Source organism: Rousettus aegyptiacus, unplaced genomic scaffold, assembly GCF_014176215.1.
Source record: "Rousettus aegyptiacus isolate mRouAeg1 unplaced genomic scaffold, mRouAeg1.p scaffold_m13_p_1, whole genome shotgun sequence".
Taxonomy (NCBI): Eukaryota; Metazoa; Chordata; class Mammalia; order Chiroptera; family Pteropodidae; genus Rousettus; species Rousettus aegyptiacus.
The window spans coordinates 69,735,737-69,757,136 of record NW_023416284.1 but is presented as its reverse complement, the minus strand read 5'-3'; the positions used below and the strand labels follow the sequence as shown (position 1 = coordinate 69,757,136).

Genomic DNA, 21,400 nt, shown 5'->3' with positions numbered 1-21,400 from the left:
CATTTACTGAGCGCTTGCTACGTGTCAGGCACAGTGGTAAACCTTACATAAATAATTTAACTTAAGCTTTACAATAACTTTATGAAGTAGCTTACTCCCCTTTTACATATGAGGAAAATGAAGAACAAAAATGTTAAGCATGGTGGCGGAATTCATAAAGCTACTGAGTTGTAGAGCTGGAGTTTAAAACCTGGCCTGAGTTTTCAATCATATTATAATGCTTCCCCTCAACTCCCAACATTCTCCCCTGAAATATTATCTCTCAGGGAGAATTTAGTAGCTGCCTGTATCACTTTGCTCAGGTTGCCATAACAAAGTAACACAGACCCAGGGGGATGGGGTGCAGGGCGGGGGGGGGGGGTGCTTAAACAACAGAACTTTATTGTCTCACAGTTCTGGAGGCTACAAGTCTGAATTCAAGGTGCCAGCCGGGTTGGTTTCTTCTGAGGCCTCTTTCCTTAGCTTGTAAGTGGCCATCTTCTCCCTGTGTCTTCACATCGTCTTCCTTCTGTGCATGTTTGTGTCTAAATTTCCTTTTTTATAAGGACACTGATCGTACTGGATTAGGGCCCACCAATATGACCTCATTGTAAGTTAATTACCTCTTTAGAGAGACTATTTCCAAATAGTCACATTCGAAGGTATCGGGGGTTAGGACTTCAACATAGGAATTAGGGGAAACACAAGTCAGGCCATAACACTGCCCAATAAAAATCCTCTATCAAACATACAAAATGAAACACCCTTTATTTTCTTGCTCCTACGGATGCAAAGTAAGCAAGCCATAAACCAAAGTCTGTGGGGAAGGAAAGCTGAGTCCTAGCATAAACTGGAGCCTCCTACTCATCTGGAGGTCCCTCTCCCAGCCTACTACAAGCAGCTTCTGAGAGGGAATTCCTAGCTGCTGCCCCTCCCTCCACGCTCCTATCTCTGTCAGAAGCTCATTAGCCTATAATGGATTTACCCATGTTTAGGAAGTGCAGTATCCCTTAGCCTTTGTTTCAAACACACAAGTTTTAAGTAATAGAAATCAGCATTTATTGAGCATGTATGTTCACAAAGCTCAACAAACACTGGTTGTTTTTTTAAATGCCTCATATCCATTATCTCATTGAATCTTCCTATCACCCTCAATGTCCTGCTGAGGAAACTAAGACACAAAGAACACAGCCTTAAAACACTCAGCTAGAGAGAGGGCAGCACCATGAGTTACACTGCGATGCTTAGTCCTGGCCTGCAATGGCTTCCCAAGAGCTCTGTCTTGTAGAGGGGAAGACTTGAATTAAGCTGCCAGGCTCAAAGTCCTTTCCACAGCTCTTCTTTGAAGCTTGCACAAACCTTCCCTCTGGACTTTGTACACTCACATAGCAAATCTCCTTCCACCAGTCAGAGTAAGTCATCCAGTCCCTCCGGGATGAGATAATACCTCTCAATTCCCAAGGGAAGCATCCTATATACTTGATTAGAGCTTAAATTGTACAGAAAGACAATTATCACATCCTGTAAATATCATGTCATGGATTAGTTATGATTTAGAATTAAAACCCTTTAAAAACTGACTCCAATGGATATAAAGGAAAAAAATGTTTATGCTGTCTCTTCAGCCATGATAAAGAAAAATCTTGTAATATATAGGTGATATCTTTTGAAAATCTGCCTCCAGCTTGCCACCCACCCCGTAAGCTGCAGCCTTATAATTCTTGGCCCAGTAGGCAGGGAAGGTTTAATAGAATTCAGGACTATTTAAGGAATCCTAAAAAACACTGTCAACAAACATGCTGCTATCACCTCCTATGAAGATACACTCTCCCTGTCAGAATTAATTCCACTGTTAGCCAGGTAAAGGTGTTAATAATAATAAATAATAATAATAATAATAGCAGTTGTCATTGAGAGTGTTTACTATATCCCACGCATGGCTCTAAGTTCTTTTGCCTAAATAATTCCTTTAATATTCACAACTTTTTGAGGCTCTTTGAGGCATTCATTTTATAAATAAATAAATTAGGTCACATAAAAGTTAAGAAAATTTCCCCAAAATCATACACCTAGTTAAGGGGAATGCTGGGATTTAAACTCAGGGACTCTTGAGGTTCCAGAGTCCATCTGCTTATGATGATTGATTCAATTCAACCTTCTCGTGTAATTCCAACATCTTGTTTTCCAGATGAAGAATGTAGAGCCCAGAGACTGTCAATGACTCAGCCTGGGTCACACAGCCACCAAGCATCAGATTTGGGACTAGAACTACGTGTCCTGATTCCGGTCCATCCAGCAGACCTTCCTGCAATTTCCCACCAGCCTTGGAGATGGGATGGAAATAAAATAGTTACAGGGGTCAGACAGGCCTATCTAGAAATAAGGTCTGTCTGAGCAAGGAATCCTGGGCTGCCAAAGGGAGGGAAGGGCATGCACTGCTGTAAGAACCACCACTGAATGAGGAAGTACAACAGTTGGTGGCGACTTTATAGTCTTGACCAGGACCCTGGGCATGTCAAATCTTACATACAGATGGAGATCACCAGCAGTTGGTGGCGACTTTATAGTCTTGACCAGGACCCTGGGCATGTCAAATCTTACATACAGATGGAGATCACCAGCAGCAGCAGGGTGTGTGTGTGTGTGTGTGTGTGTGTGTGTGTGTGTGTGTGTGTAAAATTTTTCATGTGATCCAAGTCCACCCAGCTGGGCCTGAAGCCACTTTCAATCTGGTTCCATAGCGGAAAAGTAACCTCAACTAAGAGGCTCCCACCACTTACAAGGTTATATAGATTAATAAAATCATCAGCTTCATAAGACTGTAATGGGCACCAAGTAGACTTAGCGAAGACTTTATAAACTATAAGACTCCACAAGTACAGTAGGTCCTCGAACTTGCTGTACAAAATGACTTTTGTTCAAGTCATTTCACTGTAATGTTGGAACTTAACTCTTATTTATATTAGCTTACAGTAAAATTGATTTTGTTATATACCATTTTGTTTAAAATTATAGAACTTATCAATGATGTTAAGTGAGGACTTACTATATTAGGTTAGCCACAAACTGTCAAGTGAACTAACAAGCTGCTACACAGACTCTTCATTACAGCATCACCCACTAGTTAGCTATCACACAGGACCCTCTAAGACAAGTGCTCTCAGTCCTGAACACTGGAATCAATCATGGAGCTATAAAAACATTAAAGATATAAAGAACTGATCCTAGGGCCCCACTCTGATTTGGGGCAGATGGGTTGGGGGGGAGGCCAGACTTCTTTTTTTTTTAAGGTCCCCAAGTGATTCTAATCTGCATTCAACTTCTCACACTGCTAACTGGGAGGTAAGAGGTAGATTGGTGAGCATATTTTTAGAATAAAGATTTTAAATGAGGCATAAAATAGACAAGAGAATCCAGGCTATCAGCAGTTATCTGGTCCATGACCCTTATCTTGTGGGTAAGGGAACTGGTCCACAGAGACAGAAGTCATAAGGAGCCTATGGCCAGAGTCTCACTATGCAGATGGATCTGCTTCCACCTTACATGGATTCAAAACCTCATGCCCAAAGTGAACTACGCAGTCCTTACTGATACTTTTTTGACATACATACATGCTGGCTAACTAACTCTGACTACACTTTGTCTAACACTCACTACTCCATCACACCTGCTTTGTGAACTGGCAAGAGAGCAATGAAAAAGGTTTAGCACACGGCATCCCTAACTTTCTACAGAAGGTTTAAAAATGAATAGGGAAACCAACTGATGCATAAAGAACAGGTGAAAAGTCAGTCACATAAGCTAATCCAACTATTAATCCTCCTGTATTTCCAGGACTGAATGTAACATAAAAGTTTCAGGTCCTTCTTCTAGGCATCTAGTAAAACTGTACCTAAATGAAGTCAATCGAAAGAATCCATAGAGGGTTTTTTTAAATCTAATTTTTTAAGGAACTTTCCAGCTTTATTGAAATGTAATAGACAATTAGTTGCTCATATTTACACTGTACAATTCAATAAGTTTTTTTCAATTTTAATTGGCATACAATAATATACCAGTTTCAGTTGTATAGCATAGTGATCAAAGATCCACATAACTCACAAAGCAATCACCCCACTAACTCTTGTAACTCTCTTCCCCCTTACATATTTATTACAACTATTAACCATCTTCCCCATGCTATACTCTACATCTCCATGTCTATTCTGCAACTATCCATTTGTACCTCTTAATCACTTTGCCTTTTATTTTGCCATTCCCTCCAACTCCCCTCCCATCTAGTAGCCCTCAAAATATTCTCTGGATCTATGAGTTTATTTCCACTTCCGTTGTTGTTGTTTATTTTGTTCTTTAGATTCCACATGTCTGTGAAATCAGCTGCCAGTCTTATAGGTGCTCCCTTTTAAGTAACTAACTGCTTTCCTCTTGCTGCTTTTAAGATTCTCTCTTTGTGTTTAACCTTTGGCATTATAGTTATGATGTGTCTTGGTGTGGGTCTCTTTGGGTTCATCTTTTTGGGGACTCTCTGAGCTTCCTGGGGTTGCATGTCTACTTCCTTCACCAGGTGAGGGAAGTGTTCCATCATTATTTCTTCAAATGGCTCTTCAACATTTTGTTTTCCCTTCAGTAATAGTGTCCCACGGGCTCCTTAAATTATTATTATAGTCTTGGCTTCTTTTTTCTTGCCATTCTGATTGAGTGTCCTTGGCTTCCCCATCCTGTATATCGGTAGTTCGCTCCTCTTCTTTATTCACTGTTTATTCCATTTAATATACTTTTCATCCATATAATGTGTTCTCTTATAATTTCCCTTTCCGTTTTTATGGTTTTCATCTCTTTGTTAAAGTTCTCACTGATTTCATCTACTCTTCTCTTAAGTTCATTGAGCATCTTTATAATCAGTGTTTTGAACTCTGTATCTGTTGGATTGCTTGACTCCATTATTTCTTGGTTTCTGTTCTGTTCTTTCATAAGGTTTCTGCTTCTTTGTCTTCCCATTTTGGCTGCTTTTCTGTGTCTCTTTCTATGTACTAAGCAAAGCTCCTAAGTCTCCCAGTCTTATTAGCATGGCTTTGTTTACTAGGTATCCAGTGGCACAGTCTTGAGAAGGGTTCAATTATAGGCCAAGTTTAGCCCCAGCCTGTGCCCCTCTGAGGTCACCTGTTAAGATTCAGCAAGCAATCCACAGATGCTGTGCTTATAGTTGCCTCAAGAGACCACACCAGACACCGCGGTCAGCTGCCACCAGTCAGCAAGGAGCACCTGACTCGCCAAGGATACATCTGGATGTGGTTGGGTGGGACAGTGAGTCAGGGAAGGCAGAGTTTCAGGGAATCCTCTGGGCGGAGCAACCTCTGTTATCCAGTTTGATGATGTCTCCACCCTGGTGGCACTGAGTCCGCTTACTTGGAGGCGGGAGGGCTCAAGAGGAACAATGGATACCACCAGCACTTCTCTCTGGGAGAAAGACCCACCTCTGGTCCTCACTCCAACAATTCTGTCCTCTTCTAAGTCCTTGGTACCTTCGGAGCAGCCAACCCAATGCTGGTGCTCAGAGCAAGCAGGTCCGTTACCACGAAAGTCCGCTCGGGGGCACGGCCCCTTTAAAGAGGCGTCTGCAGCTGCCACAGCCTCTACCCCACTCAGCTGCTTGGGACCAGGCAGCCTCGCATCTTTGCCCGTCCTACCTTCTACCACTGCAGGTTGATTAATTATTTCTCTCCCTAGTTATAGTGCTTCTGTTCCTCTAAATCCCAGGAGACTTTCCCTGCTGTTTGCTCCATGTTTCTATTACAACTTTGATTTGGTCGAAAGAGGGATAAACAGAGCCTCTATCATCTAGGTCATCTTTTTCTGTAATTTATATTTATTACAAAATTAATCAATGCTCATTTAAACAAATTGAACAATACAAAAAAGTACAGTGAACAAAAACATATAGTCCCTCCATCCCCAACCTTCTAAAAACAACAACCATCATTCTTCTAAATTTATATAAAAATTGACACAAGTACTAAAACATATACTCCAACTTCTTTTTTTGTTTAAAATAATCATGGTATAAAAATTATCCTGTAACTCTATTTTTCTTTTAAAACGCAATAGACATCTTTTCATGTTTATTCATTCTTAGCTGATTTATACTTTTTAAAGCTGACTAATATTTCATAATGTGTGTTAAAATCCACTTCTTAGATTTCTATAAGGGTAAAATAATTTTCATTCCATTTCCCAAGAGGGAAAATGTGAAAGGAGAATTTCCACCTTCCCTCCACTTTGCACCCCTCACTCCCTCCTCCCCAGGGAAGTGGTCAATCGGCTTTATCATTAATAAAGACTACATTTTTTATCTCCCTGTGTCTCTCTCTTATATCCTATTGGCTTTACATCTAGGAGGGAAAGAAAAGGGTTTAGTTTGTTAGTTCTCAAAACTCCAGTATTATGTCTGTGACATATTTCCTCAAGCATTCTCCAACTTCCAAATGGTTTCCAGTTTACCATTACAAATAGAACCATTAAAAAAAAAAAATCCTTGTACATATATCCTTATGTACTGTCGATTTTACATCTATAAATTCCTAGGTGTTCCGTCACATTTCATATGTATTGAAAATTTTAATAAATACAGCCATATACTTTCTCCAAAATTTGAAGCTATTTTTTACTCTCACCAGTCACATATGAGTATGTGTTCTTTTCCTTTCACCCTTGCCAGCTTTGGATGCTATGAATTTATTCAACTTTTGCAATCAAGATGGTAAAAACAAACAAACAAACAAACAAACAAAAACCTGGTACTGCATTAATTTTAAGTTGCATTTTTCCTGACTACTGGTTGAGCACCTTTTTTGCTTATTATATTAAGCCAAAGTGTTCACTGGCTACTAGACTAACATTTTCAAGTATTTACTATAAAAAGGCAGAGTTACACAGATGAATTAAGCACACGTATATAATCAATAGTAATAAATCTAGTATAGTAAAGAGCATGAGCTCTGAAGTCATACTACTAGAGATGGAACCCCACCCTAACTCACTCCCAGACTATACAACCTTAGCCAAGTGATTTAACCTGTGTCCCAAATTTTTCTATAAAATAAGGATAATAATACAGCTACCTTCAGCAAATTGAGTTAATACATGTAAAGTGATTAGTACGGTGCCTGTCCAACATGAAAGGCTCAATGCATGCTAGATATCATTACCTCTTTTTTCCATCAAGCTGTTTACCCAATATAGGAGCAAGAAAAAAGCTCAAAGGTACTACTAATTAGAGCTGACAAATTTCTCTTTAGTAGAAAGCATATATGATAAACTGCCCCCACTTCCAAATCACTGATGGCTTACCAAATACATAATAAGATCTTATATAGTCAAAGACCTATCTTAAATATAAAGATAGAATTAGCCTGTCTTTTTTCCCAAAAGAGATTTAAATTTATGACTGTGCTTTAAAGAGGCCACAGTCATTACTCTAAATCTTGTCATTTGTTTTAAAATTCTTAGACATACGCATTTGAAATTACAGAATTAATAAAGAACTACAAGCCCGACCAGCATGGAGCATGAATAAATTACACTAGGATACAATAATGTCATCTTTCTTATTTAAAAAAAGTAACTACACGCACACCGTATTTGGTTGTTTCATGATACGAAAGCGGCAGTAAATATAAATATCATCCTTTTTTTCCCAGTGGGTAAAACTCAGAGGTTAAACAAGGTTATCTAACGAAAGAGAGAAATATACTCCCAGATTGCCTCTTTCCCCAACAACCTATGTTGCCTCCTAAACAAAAAGCCTGACTTGAACAGTTTCTTCCCTGGTGGACTTTAGTAAAAACTTTTTCACCCCAAAGAAAGTGTCTTCTGTGAACATATACACTTTCCTATCACCAATAATGCTACATACTATTTAAGATGCTACTATGAGTGAGATCTTTGGGGACAATGGAAAATGTAGAACCAGAGCTATGTTTTCTTATGCAAGACCCGAGGGTGTGACCAATTATCTCAGAGTGTGTTATGAAATTCTCCAAAGTCTCAAAACAGAATTAATTTTAATTTAGTTTAAGTTGAGAATTAAGCATAACACCAGTTTGCTTTTATAAAACAAGAGATCCTGTGGGGCTAGATGGGATACACACAAATGTCACAACTTCAAGAGTCAAAACACCGGAGGACTGGTAGCATTACACAGCAAAAGATCATCAAAATAAGAATAAATGTGATTATGCCTGCTCCCTAGGAACGGAGCTATTTTCAGCTCCTATTATGTAATCGCCTTCTCCAAAATACATGTTTATAATAAAAAGGAAACTCTGTTGTGGACCGAGAGTCAAAGTAACTGTGCAACCTTGATTTATAAAAACCTTAGCCTACTCAACAGCAAGCTGAACAATGTTTTCCAAAGGCAGAAAACAAATCACCAACTATAGGTTTAAAAAAATTTCACGTAGTAAGCAAGTTTTTCTTTGGTGCCTACTACTTCTCCCACCTATGGAATCAAGAGAAAGGGAAGGAGGACAGAATTTGTTTTTTAAAATTTTCATTCCAGAGAACGTCTAAAGTTATATTCCATTTCTTAATCTTGCTGTTACGCCATAAACCATGGCACATCCCTAACACCGCACAACAACTGCTCTGACCACGTCACCCAACTATCTCCATGTTTGCTGAAGCCAATGAACCATATCCAGTCTCTGCCTGCCATGAGCTCTTGGCGACATTTGACACTATGCATCATTCTCTGCTCTTTCTTCTTGACTCCCTGATATCACACTCTCTTGATGTCTGTACCTTTCTGATCACTCTTTACTCCTCTTCTTTGAGAGGTAATCCTCTGCCACCTGCCCCTTCTGGGGGCCATGCCAGGCCAGCTTCTCTTCTTATGCCATGTTATATGCCAAGGGATCTCTCTTATTCCTGTGCCTCCAAATATCAGCTGATGACTTCCAAATATTTTTATCCAGCCCATATGTCTCTCTTGAATTCCCAAATACTCCATGTCTAACACCACCCTGGAATCCTCAACATAATTAACCACACACACCTAAATTTCACTATGCTCATAACAGAGTGCATCATCTTCCCCCTCACGTATTCCTCTTGCTAGGTCTCTTATCAAAAGGTGGGGCCCTTCAACAACCCAGTTGTTCAGGCAGGAAACCAGAGAACTGCACGTCTCTCTTACACCCACTTAAATAGAATTGATCTCCTCCATTTATTAATTCTACCTTCTGAGTCTATCTTAAATCCATTCGCTTCCCTCTCTGCATCTAAATTCAGGCCACCATTCATCTCATCTAGACAACTTCGAAAGCCATTTAACTAATATCCCTGCCTCTGACCTTGCCCAACGCTTCCTCCCTTCCTCCTCACCCTTGATCTCAGCTTAAAAGTCACCTCCTCCAGAAAACCTTCCCTTTGGCTGCTCCCACTACACTCTCAGCTTCTGCAAACACAGCACTTCTAGCTCTGTGCTGTAAAGATCTCATTATATGGGCAAATTGCTTCAAGAAGGCAGAGCCCATGTCTATACTTTTGATCACTGTATCCACAGGGCCTGCTATACATTAGGCCCTCAATACTGGAGTGAATAAATGAATATTAAAGAAATGAATGAATGGTATGTTCAGGAGCAAGAGAGGTTGGTCAGTACATTTAGGAAATAGGAAAAAGTAGATAAAGAAAAAGCAGGGAAGAGATCATGCAGTAGTAGGCACTGAAGGTCATGCTTACTCTTTATTCTGTAAGAACTACAGTTCCAGGCTTTCACTGGGCATTCAGAAAATGTTTAGTGAAGGGCTGGTGGACAAGAATGGACTGTTTTGATTTCGTCAAAAGTGTTCCTTAAGTTACAAATGTCACTTCTTTTAATTATCAAAGTTATTTCATGTACATCTATTTAGATGTCATTAATGCAAACCATACCTTATTATGGCTTTCAAATCTAATCCTCACTCCCAACCAACTTCAACAGAAAACATTACAGTTAACCCCCCTAATCCAACCCCAGCAGTATCACTGACAGCAGGAAAACCTTTTACCTTCTTCAACAGAAGGTAAACAAACAAAAAAAGATAATAAATATGCTGTGGTATAAAAACTGCTATGAGAAACTGATTCCCAGGGCTTGCTAAATGTTCCTGTACTGTACCCACAAAATCAAAAGAGGTCCACTGCTTTACTATCTCAGCTCCTGCTCTTAATACCAAATAGAACATGAAGTCGGCCTTTCCAAACCTTTCCAAACCTGTAGTCAGTAAATGCCCTGTATGCCTAAGTTTTTGTTACAAGAAAAGTTAATTCCCAGGAGAACTACAATGCAAAATCCTGCAAACACATAAATGTAAAATATGTATATGCATATATAACCTTGACATAGATCTAGAGATCAATCGTATGCTTAGTAAACATTTCATCTCGATAGAATGCACAAAAATGTACAAAAAAAAAGGCAACAAGGACAGCAGCATTTGAAAGTGGTTTAGCTTCCCTGAACAGACTCTGTGAAGAAAAGGAAAGATCTCACCCACGTCACAAAAAATAAGAAATGTGTGGTCTCTGAGTAATAGATACTGGTATTTACTAGACCTCTGCTCCCATAAAATAAAAAACTGCTGAATGTTAATCTACAATTTAAATCTTAAAATGCCATAAAATAATCATAGAGATTAAAACAGATTTTTTAAAAATACCACGATTTAATGGAAACATTTCATCGGAAATGACCAATGACTCATTTTGGAAAATACCTGAAATAGAGTCAAAATACATGAGGCTGTTTGTGAATAAGAAGATACAAAAAGAGATTTAAATTTTTGTTTGACTTAGCAAGAGAGAGACCAGAAATCAGACACCTTTTAAAATCTGAGTTCTGCACGCAGAGTTAGTCAGCACTGGTAAATATTTAGGAATGCTGAGGTTAAAGTACAGAGAAAAAATGAAGAAAAAAATGTTGAAGAAGGGAAACAAACAAGAAGGGAAAAGACAAAAAGGATATGGTAACAGTTGCTTCTTAAGAAACTAGTATAAAACTCAGATAAAGTCTCAGAATTGATAGCAGAACATAAATGATAAAAACTCTTGACAAAGTCTAATTTTTTTCCAATAGAACGTGATGGTCTCATGAACATAAACTCAGCGGCTCATTCATCTTTGATCCCTGGCACCTAGCATACGGTAAGTATTTAATCTCTGCAGATGAATGTATGGGAAAAGGTGTACAGATGAAAGCTAAAGAAAATCTAAGAGAAAAAGAGTACTAAGACAGTCACATTAGGTGTTGGCATCCACAACTGATGGCTCCGAAGAATGACCCCAACTGGTTCCTCTTCTTTCTTTACAGCAGGTTCATGCAATGCGAGTAAAGGTAACTTTATACTCAGGCTTTACAGAATGAAAGGCTGATTTTCTTTTTTGTTCTTTAGAGTTGAACAATGAAGGTATATCTAACCTGATTTTCTCACCACTACACTCACCTCTTCTTAGCATCCAAGGAATCAGTCCTACACAAATACAACATAGACCAGGCTGAGGAGCAGTGGCTCTCTCTCCTTCCTGTGGGCCAACGCCCACAAGCTACCTGGCTGGCCCCAATAACCTTGGGCCAGCCGCTTCCTGGGGCCTCTGGACTCAAATGAAAAGCAGGATTAATAATAACTGTCAGGTCTTTTACAAAGGTTAGCATGTTTTTGTAAAACAAAGAGTTTGAAGAAACCTTAAAAATGATAGCATAGTAAACAAATCTGTGACGGTTCTAATTGTGATTCTTGTGATACACTTCAGAGTCATCATGGTCCAAGAAAAATGTATACAGACAAAACAGATACCAATGGACCCTCTGCCCACCTTCCAGGTGGTGAGGTCGTATTTGTTCTTGTCTCAGAGTAAAAACTGAGCCCCATAATATGGTTATTAGTTTGTTAGTATGCTCTAACGGGAAAAATTGAGACATCTAATGGCAAAAAAACATCAGGTGTCCAGGTGCCCAGGCCACACTGTTCAACTCCAGGTAGCCACTCCTGGAGTCACACAGCACAACCTGTGTGCAATAGCATGGGGGCCAGGGGAAGGAATCGGGTCCCAAGGAAGAAGCTGCTTCTTTCAAGCAGCTTGAGGAAATCGTGAGAGCCTGAAAACAGTTCCACTGATGAGATCTGCAATGAATAAAAATTTATATCAAGTAACCAATTATGGAGAAGAACTTTTGAAGCAAAATTTAGTTACCATTTCTTAAAGTCTTTTAATTTCAACGTTCATGTCTGACATTATGGGTACATGCCAGAAGAGGGGTAGTGACATCCATGAGAGGCAAATTAATTCACCCTGGAGATATCATTTAATAAGACAATCAAGAAGGAGAGTTCACTGTTTGGAAAGTTCTAAATGCAGAATGAAGACTTCTGTGGGCAAGCAGAGGAAACAGAGAGAAGATTCAGAAACGTGTTCCTTCTCCTAAAGGCTGATCCCTTTTAAGAGCCCACAAAAACATTTATTTTTAATGAATAAAAATAATATAGCCAAAAAAGCCCAATGAAGGCAATTAATTACCTTTAGCACAGACACTGCTTCTTCCTAAGTGGAAATTTGAAGCCTGGGTTCTTAAAAGAAATTTGTATTTTTCTCTTCAAGAGAAATTCAAGAAAATATTATCTGTTGAAAGAGATATATATAATTGTAACACATATCAAGTAGCCTAATAGCATCATAAGGGTTGTCTGCAAAGCAATATTTAGAGCTTGATAGTGAGGGAGCGTGCATTTTTGGTTCAGTTTGTTTTAGAATTAATACAGCACAGTGTGGTAGTTAAAAGCACAGACTCTGGAGTCTCTATGAATCCAAATCTTGTGCGCACCCACTAACTTACCTTCTTCATCTATAAAAGATGTGAGCCCTTAGGGTGGTTGTAAGGCTTAATTAATATATGTAAAATACTAATATTTAGAATACTAATTAGTGCCAGCAAAGAACTCTTTAGGTATTTGTTATTATCATTATTATAAATTATTTTTACATCAGAAACGGCTCGTTTTTTTTTTTTAAGCTGAGGCTTTACACAGTTCCAAAGTAAGACCAAGAGGAAATTGTGTCATTTACTACCAGCTTTTACTCCATTTCAAAGATAACAAAACGGTCTAGCCTCATAAAGATGGGTAGAACTGGGTTGTTTACAAAGCTATTCCATTCATATTAGAAACGCTAACATTTATTTAACTGTCTAACCTACCATCGAGAATGACCTGTCCACAGTCATCACCTGGATGAAAATAATAAAGACTCTAATTGCTGGCGTTTCAACAATAAGACAGGTTTGTGCTTAGTCACCTTCACCCATGAGTTGGTCTTTCATCTTCGGAAAGTTATTATCTTAAACAGCAAACAGAAGGGCTCAGACCTGCCTTGGGGATACTATAATAACAAATACATCTATTAAAAATTCACAAAAATATGCAGATATGGACAATAAAATGAGGCACAGCACTGCGATTTCTTGCAAAACTTGGCAACTGCTTCTGAGGCATTATCCTAAAATGTCTATTTTCTCTAAAGCTTTACGTTTATTTTCTCACTTTTGTTTCTCCCCTGAAGCTTAGCCTGTCTGTCGCCATCTCTACCACCTCATTTCCCCCCTCCCCTTTATTCTGACTCCAGTTTCTCTAAACCGTGATGGCAAAATGAATGGCAACTGGGCAGATCAGCTCACATAGAGTGTCACTCCCAAGACTCACATCCTACAGTTGCCTAAAAGGTTATCTAATGAGCCGTTGCACATTAAAGCTACTCTATCTCAATGTGGAGGGAAAAGTCTTTTGGGTTTTTTTATGTAATTCCTTAGTCCTAGAGAGTATATAATTTAATTTTTTCAATGGTGTAAACTTAAAAGAAAAAAAATCTTCTCAACCCAGAACCCCAGTAAGTCAAGATGCAATCTCCTTTCTCTTACTGTTTTTTTTTTTTTCTTTCTATATTACATTTGAATTGGACCATTCCCCCAGTACCAGGCAGAAGTTATTGCCTGATGCAACTAGTTCCTGGGTCTCTAAATTCTATGGGGAGAGGAGGAGGCAAAGGGGCACCTATACATAATGGAAAAGGAAAGTCCCTATGATTAGTACATAATGCGCACATAGTCCTGACTTGTTTATTCAATGTATGAACATCTCGGCTGCCCCACATGACACTATTTCCCTTTACAGCAAAAATAGGCTTCCTATGACTACCTCCTACTATGAAGATTCCATCTTGCAACTGTATCAAGTAGCTAATGCCACAGAAATATACCAGTGAGAGAAAAGTATTATAGAATTCTGGGAAATAAATCTTTAAAAATTAATAGTTGTTCTTTTAGATGTGATGGCCCTTCCAAGAACACCTGGAGTCGAAGTGAAGACATCTGTTCCCTAATCCAGGACCAGACACTGACTAGCTCTCTGATAGGCTCAATATGGGCTGTCAGTCAACATCTATTATGAATTAGACATCAGACAACTCATCTAGCCCCCGAGGGCCTCAGCTTTGTAACTGGGGAAAGCAGGAGCCCCTATCAATGATCCACAGGACCTTTTCTAATCCAAAAATTCGTATAAATGTTTTTAATGCTTTGGCTGAGAGAAAGTAACTTAACCTAGGGGAACGAGCAAACTACCATTGGACAGCTAATGATTAACTGATTCACTTGATATAAAGTCACTGTCGATGCCACAGACAGCATAGGAAGTAAATATACTGTACTGGCACCAATATAATGGAAGGAGCTCGGCTAACCCACCACACGGCCACTCTTCCTCAAAGTTCAGCTCACCAAACATACACTGGGTATCTAGTCAGTGTCAAGGACTTGCCAAGGATTTAAAAAAAGAAAAAAAAACAATACTTTCCATCAAAGAACTGGGAAAAAGAAAGCGCTGAATCTCTGCCCCCTTCGATGACCCTGCAATTGGCCTTTGCCAGCCTTCTGTACTTACCGCACACTGCTTTGTTTCCTAGGTGTCTGTGTACAGGTCACCTCCATTACTAGACTGTATTTTCCTTGATGAGAGAAACCCTGCCCAGCTGAGCTATGCATGGCCCAAAAAGTAGACAATTCTTGGGTTCTTTTCAACAAACCTCTGAGGTACGATGATGTACTCCAACCTGCTTTAAATCCCACCTCATTCCTTTTTCCGTCCACTTCCAATACCCTCGCTCTTTCTACTTGCCATTTTCATATGTTTTCCAAGTCCCTGCCCATCTTTCCCCACATTGGCCCTGCCATTTTCCATCTTTTGCTCATCCTGCCACTTCCCGAGGCCTCCCCACTGTGGACTCTAAGACAGACCTCATGGCCAGCTAACTTTTCTTGCTTCGATAAACACGTATGGCCCTTGGATCACTGACACCCCACTCTCTGACCCTCACAGTATCAGCTGCTTTGATTTTTTACTGACTAAACTCAAGGGTTGTCTGCTTAGTGAATCTGCCAACAAAATTTCACTTTGAACTGCCTGAATGTTATTTGAATTTCTGGCCTTTAAATATGACACTTACTCTCCTTTCTACCACTTAATGAACGCCATTTGTTACTCTTCTTTTAATTTAAAAACATATCATTATCCATGGACAAGCGAATTAATGAAAACTTCCATTTAATCAATGACATCTCTTATGTAAACTTGTAAAACGTTTTCAAATGGGAGGTACGTAAAGGCTTAATTAGAACTTAAAATTTAAGAATTAAAGGAAGTTAAATGATCAGAAAATGGTTTAACAAGACATACAATTAAAATAGAAATAGTAGCAAATGATAACCTTGAACCAATCAGTTTTAGGCAGTACTAAAAAACAGGCTAAAAATAGAAAGCAGATGCTTTAATCTTCTCAGCTGCCAAAGTACTTGCCTGCTGAGGGCATTTCTTGTCTGGGTGGCTACAATGTGGAGTGATGAATTATAAATGACACTCTAGCCACAAAAGAGGCCACAATTGCCACTGTGATGGCGACACCTCCACCAAGTACCGCCACAAGACAAGGGTGGTCAGAGCCACTCAGTAAGGGTTAGAACCATCCCAGGCGGAGGAGGAAACACTACATCCTGGGCCACTTCAAAGCCTGCTGTGACTTCCTCTTTCTTCTCCTTTTTAAAATTTCTTGTCTTCCCCCTTCTTATTACCATCACTCTTCTGCCCTCTCCTTTATCCCACTGCCACTTTATTCTATTTTTCCCTGCTGGCCTTTTCTTTCCATCCAGTTTTCTCCTCTCTTGAACTCTAAAGTGGATTAAAAGTAGTCACTTAAATTTATTCAGTTAAATAAGCATTCCCAGAAAGCCTGAGTTCAGGCATGTGCTACAGGAAATATATGGACAAAAATGACAGGCACTTTGGCGCCCACCCACCTTGTAGAGAAAGGGGTGAAGCAAGCACAACAGATTGCTAAACATGAAGCATCCTCGGTCCTCACATGCGGGAGACAGGAACTCGTGGGCATCCAGAGGAGAGAGCTCATAGCTGTATGGGTGCCACATGATAAAGGATTACCCTAGTAGACTGTGCTTCCACTATGGAGCATAACTAAGGTCTGTATATTTATGATCTAGTACCTCAGATGACAGAGTATTTTACATTTACAGTAAACTTAAGAAAGGGACGGCAGCACGCACGTTTTCTCGTAGGCGGCCTGGGCTTTGGAGCCGGGGGACTTGGGTTTATGTCCCTTCTCTCCTACACAGATCTGGATGACCCTGGACAAATTACTCAAATTCCTCAGTTATAATATGGGAGCACAGAGCCCACTTCCAAAGTTGTTAGGAGAATTTGAGTAATGGCCTGTTATTCAAACAAAAGGTTACTCAAACTTTACAAGCTATTAACCTTTCCTCCTGAATCCACATAGTCAAGGACTTCTCATCTCTGGAACACTGGGAAGAAACCCTCCTCCATGTTCTCCTCCCCCTCACTCAGTCTGCCCAATGACTGACATCGGGATGACCCTTCCTTCCTCCAGGGGAAGGGAGCAATGTGTTGAGGGTCCAAAATGCGGCCTTCTCTCCTGACATGCCTGCCCAAAGGCTGCTGGTCCCCCCCCCCCCCGTCCCTACCCCCACAGGGGGCAACCCTGGAGGCAGCACTGTGAGGCTGCTCCGCCTGCCTCCCACGGCTGGATATAAATCAGCTCAATTCAGGTGGCAGGAGCTCCTACCTTAGCCCTGGGTCCAAACCGCCATCTCCGTTTTTTAGCTTTCCCAGTATCAGAACTGACATCTGGAACCCTAGCTAAGACCAGTGCATATTTCTCAACTGATTCACTCACTGAGTCATAGGAGGGGATGAAAATGGAGCCCTCAAGCTCTGACAGTTATTATTATAACTATGAAAAATGATGGAGAATTTTCCACCGATTGAAGAAAATTCAGAAAACACAATGGAAAGGATTGGTATTACAGTTATAAAAAGAACAAGCTGACATACAGTGCTCTTCAGACGTTAAAACTCTCCTCACCTTCTCTCTCATTCTTCTCCAGAGAGGCGAGGCTATGACTAGGGCCAAAGAGAATTCCCAATCACTAAGCAACAGCTGAGAGGCCTCAATCTCTGGAAGGAGGACTAGCCCCCGTGTGTCTAGAAAGGTCCCAAATTTTGTGATAAGCAATCGTCTGCACTTCCTCGAACCATCTTCCACTGAATGAACCAAGGAGCACATAATTCAGTCATGTCTCTTCCAGGCTTAAAGCCCTTCAGCCCCACCCCCATCCCCTGCCATCCCCCAACCCCCACCCCCTACCTACCACCCTCCTCTCAGAAACTGGCTCCTCATTCCCACCCCTGGACACGCACACACACTGGCCTAGGCATCTGCCCCGAGTGACCTCTGTTCCACCTTTACATTTTTTATTTGCTACACATTATTTGCAATTATTTTGTGAGTGTGTGTGTGTCTGCATTCTAAGTTTGAGTTCTCTGTATGCAGGAAACAAGTTTTACTCATCTTTGTAAACCTAGCACCCAGAACAGGGCCCAAAACATGATAATAAAAATTAATTTTATTCTCTATGATCCAAGCATTCTATAGTTTTTCATTTCATCCTCTTAACAAACCTATGAGGCAGGTATTATCATCTCCATTTAACAGATGAAAAGACTAAAACTCAGAATTAGTGACTTGCCCAAGGCCTTGCAGGTACTTAACACCATCTCTGCCTGACTGTCTGTGTGTAAGTACTGCTTTGCATGAATACACCACCGGGAGGATGGAAATGGGGGTAAAAGGACTGGAATTTGCTTAAAGTTTCAGTTATGTCTTTATCTGCAGGTATTCCATCTTTTTTGTCCCCCTGGAAACAAGTCTGGGACTTTTCAATATGATTGTGGGCATTTCCACACATCCTAAAACTTTTCTTTCCAGCTTTATTGAGATACAATTCACATATAAACATTGTGTAAGTTTAAGGTTACAATGTGATGATTTGATAGGCACATATATTGTGAAATGATTACCACAACAGGGTTAGCACATCCATCACCTCCCATAGTTAACTTTATTTTTTATGTTCATACATATAAGATCTACCTACTCTCAGCAACTTTCAAATATATAATATAGTATTGCTAACTATAGTCATCATGCTGTACATTAGATTCCCAGAGCTTATTTCTTCTATAACTCGAAGTTTCTACCATCTGACCAACATCTCTCCATCCCTCCCCTCCCCGCAACACACACACCCTAGTAACCAACATTCTACTTTTCATTTCTGAGTTTGGCTTTTCTAGAATCCACATATAAGTGAGATCATATCGTATTTATGTTTCTCTATCCAACATATTACACTCAGGATAATACCCCCAAGGTTCATATGTATTGTCACAAATGGCAGGATATCTTTTTTTATTCTGGCTGAATAATTTCCCACTGTGTGTGTGTGTGTGTGTGTGTGTGTGTGCGCGCGCGCGCGCGCGTCTCATATTTTCTATATTCATTCTCCATCAATGGACACTTGGTGTTTCCATGTCTTGGCTATTGTGAATAACACTGCAATGATCATGGGAGTGTAAACATCTCTTGGAGACAGTGATTTCATTCATTTATATGTGTGTGTGTGTGTGTGTATGATACAGATATAGATATAGAGACAGAGATAGAGACAGAGATAGAGAGAGAGAGAGAGAGAGAGAGAGAGAGAGAGAGAGAGAGAAAGAGAGAGAGAGTGGAATTGCTGAATCATATGGTAGTTCTGATTTTAGTTTTGTGAGAAAACTCCATGTCAGTTTCCATAACAACTGTACCAACAAGTAGTCCACTTTCAACAATGTTTCTGGCATACCCATTTCCTGCGTCCTCTCTCTCTATCTAGGTCCAAGCACTTAAAAACTCATGGGTCTTGGATTTCATCACGCTTCCTAAAACCTAGGGTGAAGAAATGAGAAACAAAGAGAAGTGATAGTGTGATCCTGTGTAATGGGAAAGAACTTGCTGTTTGAGGTAAGTTTACTGGGCAAGTCTTTCTTCCCTGAGGGTTTCTGGGTCTAAATCTGGAGAGTCAACAAGGCCAGCCTGAAATGCCATCGCTTTGGGGCAGAGCCCTAGAGACCCTTTGAAGAAGAAGCACAAGTAGGCTATTCTATCAAAGGCACACCTTGAACAAGTAAGAGGGCAAAAACTATATGAGTGTCTGGGGCTTAGGAAAATCACACGAGAAAGAAAATATCTACTTCTGAAAGTAAATAAATTAACCAGAAATTCAGAAGAAAAACCACAGAGCCTTGGGTCAATCCCCAAAGTTTCTGTCTGTTGAGGACACAGCATAATTATACTCTTCAAATATCTGAAAACTATCATAGCATCTCTAAAGCTTTTTTCAAGTTAAACACTTCCTCTTACTTCAACAATTTCTCCTTCTATACACTAGGTTCAAGGCTGCATACTTTACTGTTCACCTTCGTTGGGCTATACTTCAGTTTGCTAATGTCCCTCTTAAAAGCTGACACCCAGCACTAAACACTTGGGAAGTTGTGACTTGCCCAGCACAGAGTAGACTGCTATCACTACCTACCCCTCCCCAGCATCACCTGCTACAGAGAGGAGAGCAAAATACATGCCCTGGGTCATTTTACCACACTGGACAAGCCAGACAGCAGATGCAAAACTGCTTTGTATTATGGTTTATTCCCAGATTTACCCAAATATTCTTGGAATCATCCCTACTTTGAGGCTGCACTTGATGCCCTTAGGCATAAAATACAAGAGTAGATAATAGTCCAGGGTGGAAACCCAAACTTACTGGGTCCATATCCTGGCTCAAACTCTGGCCAGCCATGGGATCTTACACAAGTGCTTAAGCTTCCCAGTTTTTTTATAGGGGAATATCATTTCTTACCACGTAGGGTTGTTGTGTGACTTAGATGATTCATATGGAGTGTTTAGTATAGTATATAGGAAGTACTCATTACAGAAATTTTTATTTATAGCTCAATTAGCACCATGACCAGGAGTTGGAGGTAGAAATAGTGTCATATGATAGAATAAATAAAAACACCTATGACCCATAACTCCTCAAGAATTAAGTTTTATTTTCCTTTTCACTGGAAGAGATAGAAAGAAGTTACATCTTTTATATACCCAACTGGTTGATTAGTATAAAAAAAAAAAAAAAAGTGCCTCAATTTCTGCTACAGAAGACAGCTAATTTTTTAAATGTGGTCCCACAGGCAAAACCACTCTGGCGGCTATGAACACACCCAAAGCAACAACCCCAGCACTTCGGGCGATAAGAAGCAATGTTTACCTGATAAAAAGAGTCATTCCTTTGCAAGGTTCTTGCACACTTCCCAGGTACACTAAACTTGCATTTCAGCTTAGATATCCACTCTCCCATTTCACTACAGTCAGTAAAAGTTTTCTTTCATTCTGTGTCCATGTCTTTACTTACTGTCTTCTTCTACTCTGTCTTTTTCTGAAGTATCCTACCTAACTCCCTTCATCCCCTAGCATCCCCAAAGTCAGAGTATTTTCTTTCCTTTCACCATATGCTAACTGAAAACCCAACTTCCCCTCCAAAAACCACCCACACCCACCGACTGCTCAGGTATCCATTCATTAAGGTAGTCCCAAGAACATATTTAAACCCAAGATGTTTCAAGGGAGTAAGATAGTTGCTCAGCTTAGACCACTAGAAAGTAAACTTCTGCCGGACAGAAAATGCATATTGCTTAAGTTCAAAACTATATCAACGAAGCCCATTTCCTGATCAGCTTCCAAAATGTGATAGGGCTGACAATGAGGAAATAATAGCAAATGGTATCTACATGTTTACTAAATAGTTTACTAAAACCTCCCCTATGGATCACCTACCTCATTTGATATTCACAACTACTCCAGGTATTTATTAGCTCGCTTTAAAAATAAGGAATCAGACTCGGAAAGTTTAAATAGCTTGCCCAAG

At 39.9% G+C, this 21,400-nt stretch overlaps 1 protein-coding gene across 5 annotated transcripts in view; it reads right to left on the bottom strand.

The window, feature by feature from the left end:
• Positions 1–21,400, bottom strand: part of MBOAT1 (membrane bound O-acyltransferase domain containing 1) — a 96,562-nt gene that overhangs the window by 59,121 nt on the left and 16,041 nt on the right. The window contains exons 1-2 of one of the 5 annotated variants that reach the window (XM_036236761.1): positions 17,161–17,237; positions 16,358–16,469 (exon numbers count right to left, since the gene is read on the bottom strand). The exons of 2 other annotated variants lie outside the window; for them this stretch is intronic. In XM_036236761.1, coding sequence (XP_036092654.1) covers positions 16,358–16,469; positions 17,161–17,222 — 174 coding nt within the window. In that variant the 5' untranslated portion in view covers positions 17,223–17,237. Of the gene's footprint in view, positions 1–12,534; positions 12,603–16,357; positions 16,470–17,160; positions 17,251–21,400 lie in introns of those variants that run through there. 2 more of the 5 variants (XM_036236782.1, XM_036236776.1) reach the window with 2 other exon arrangements.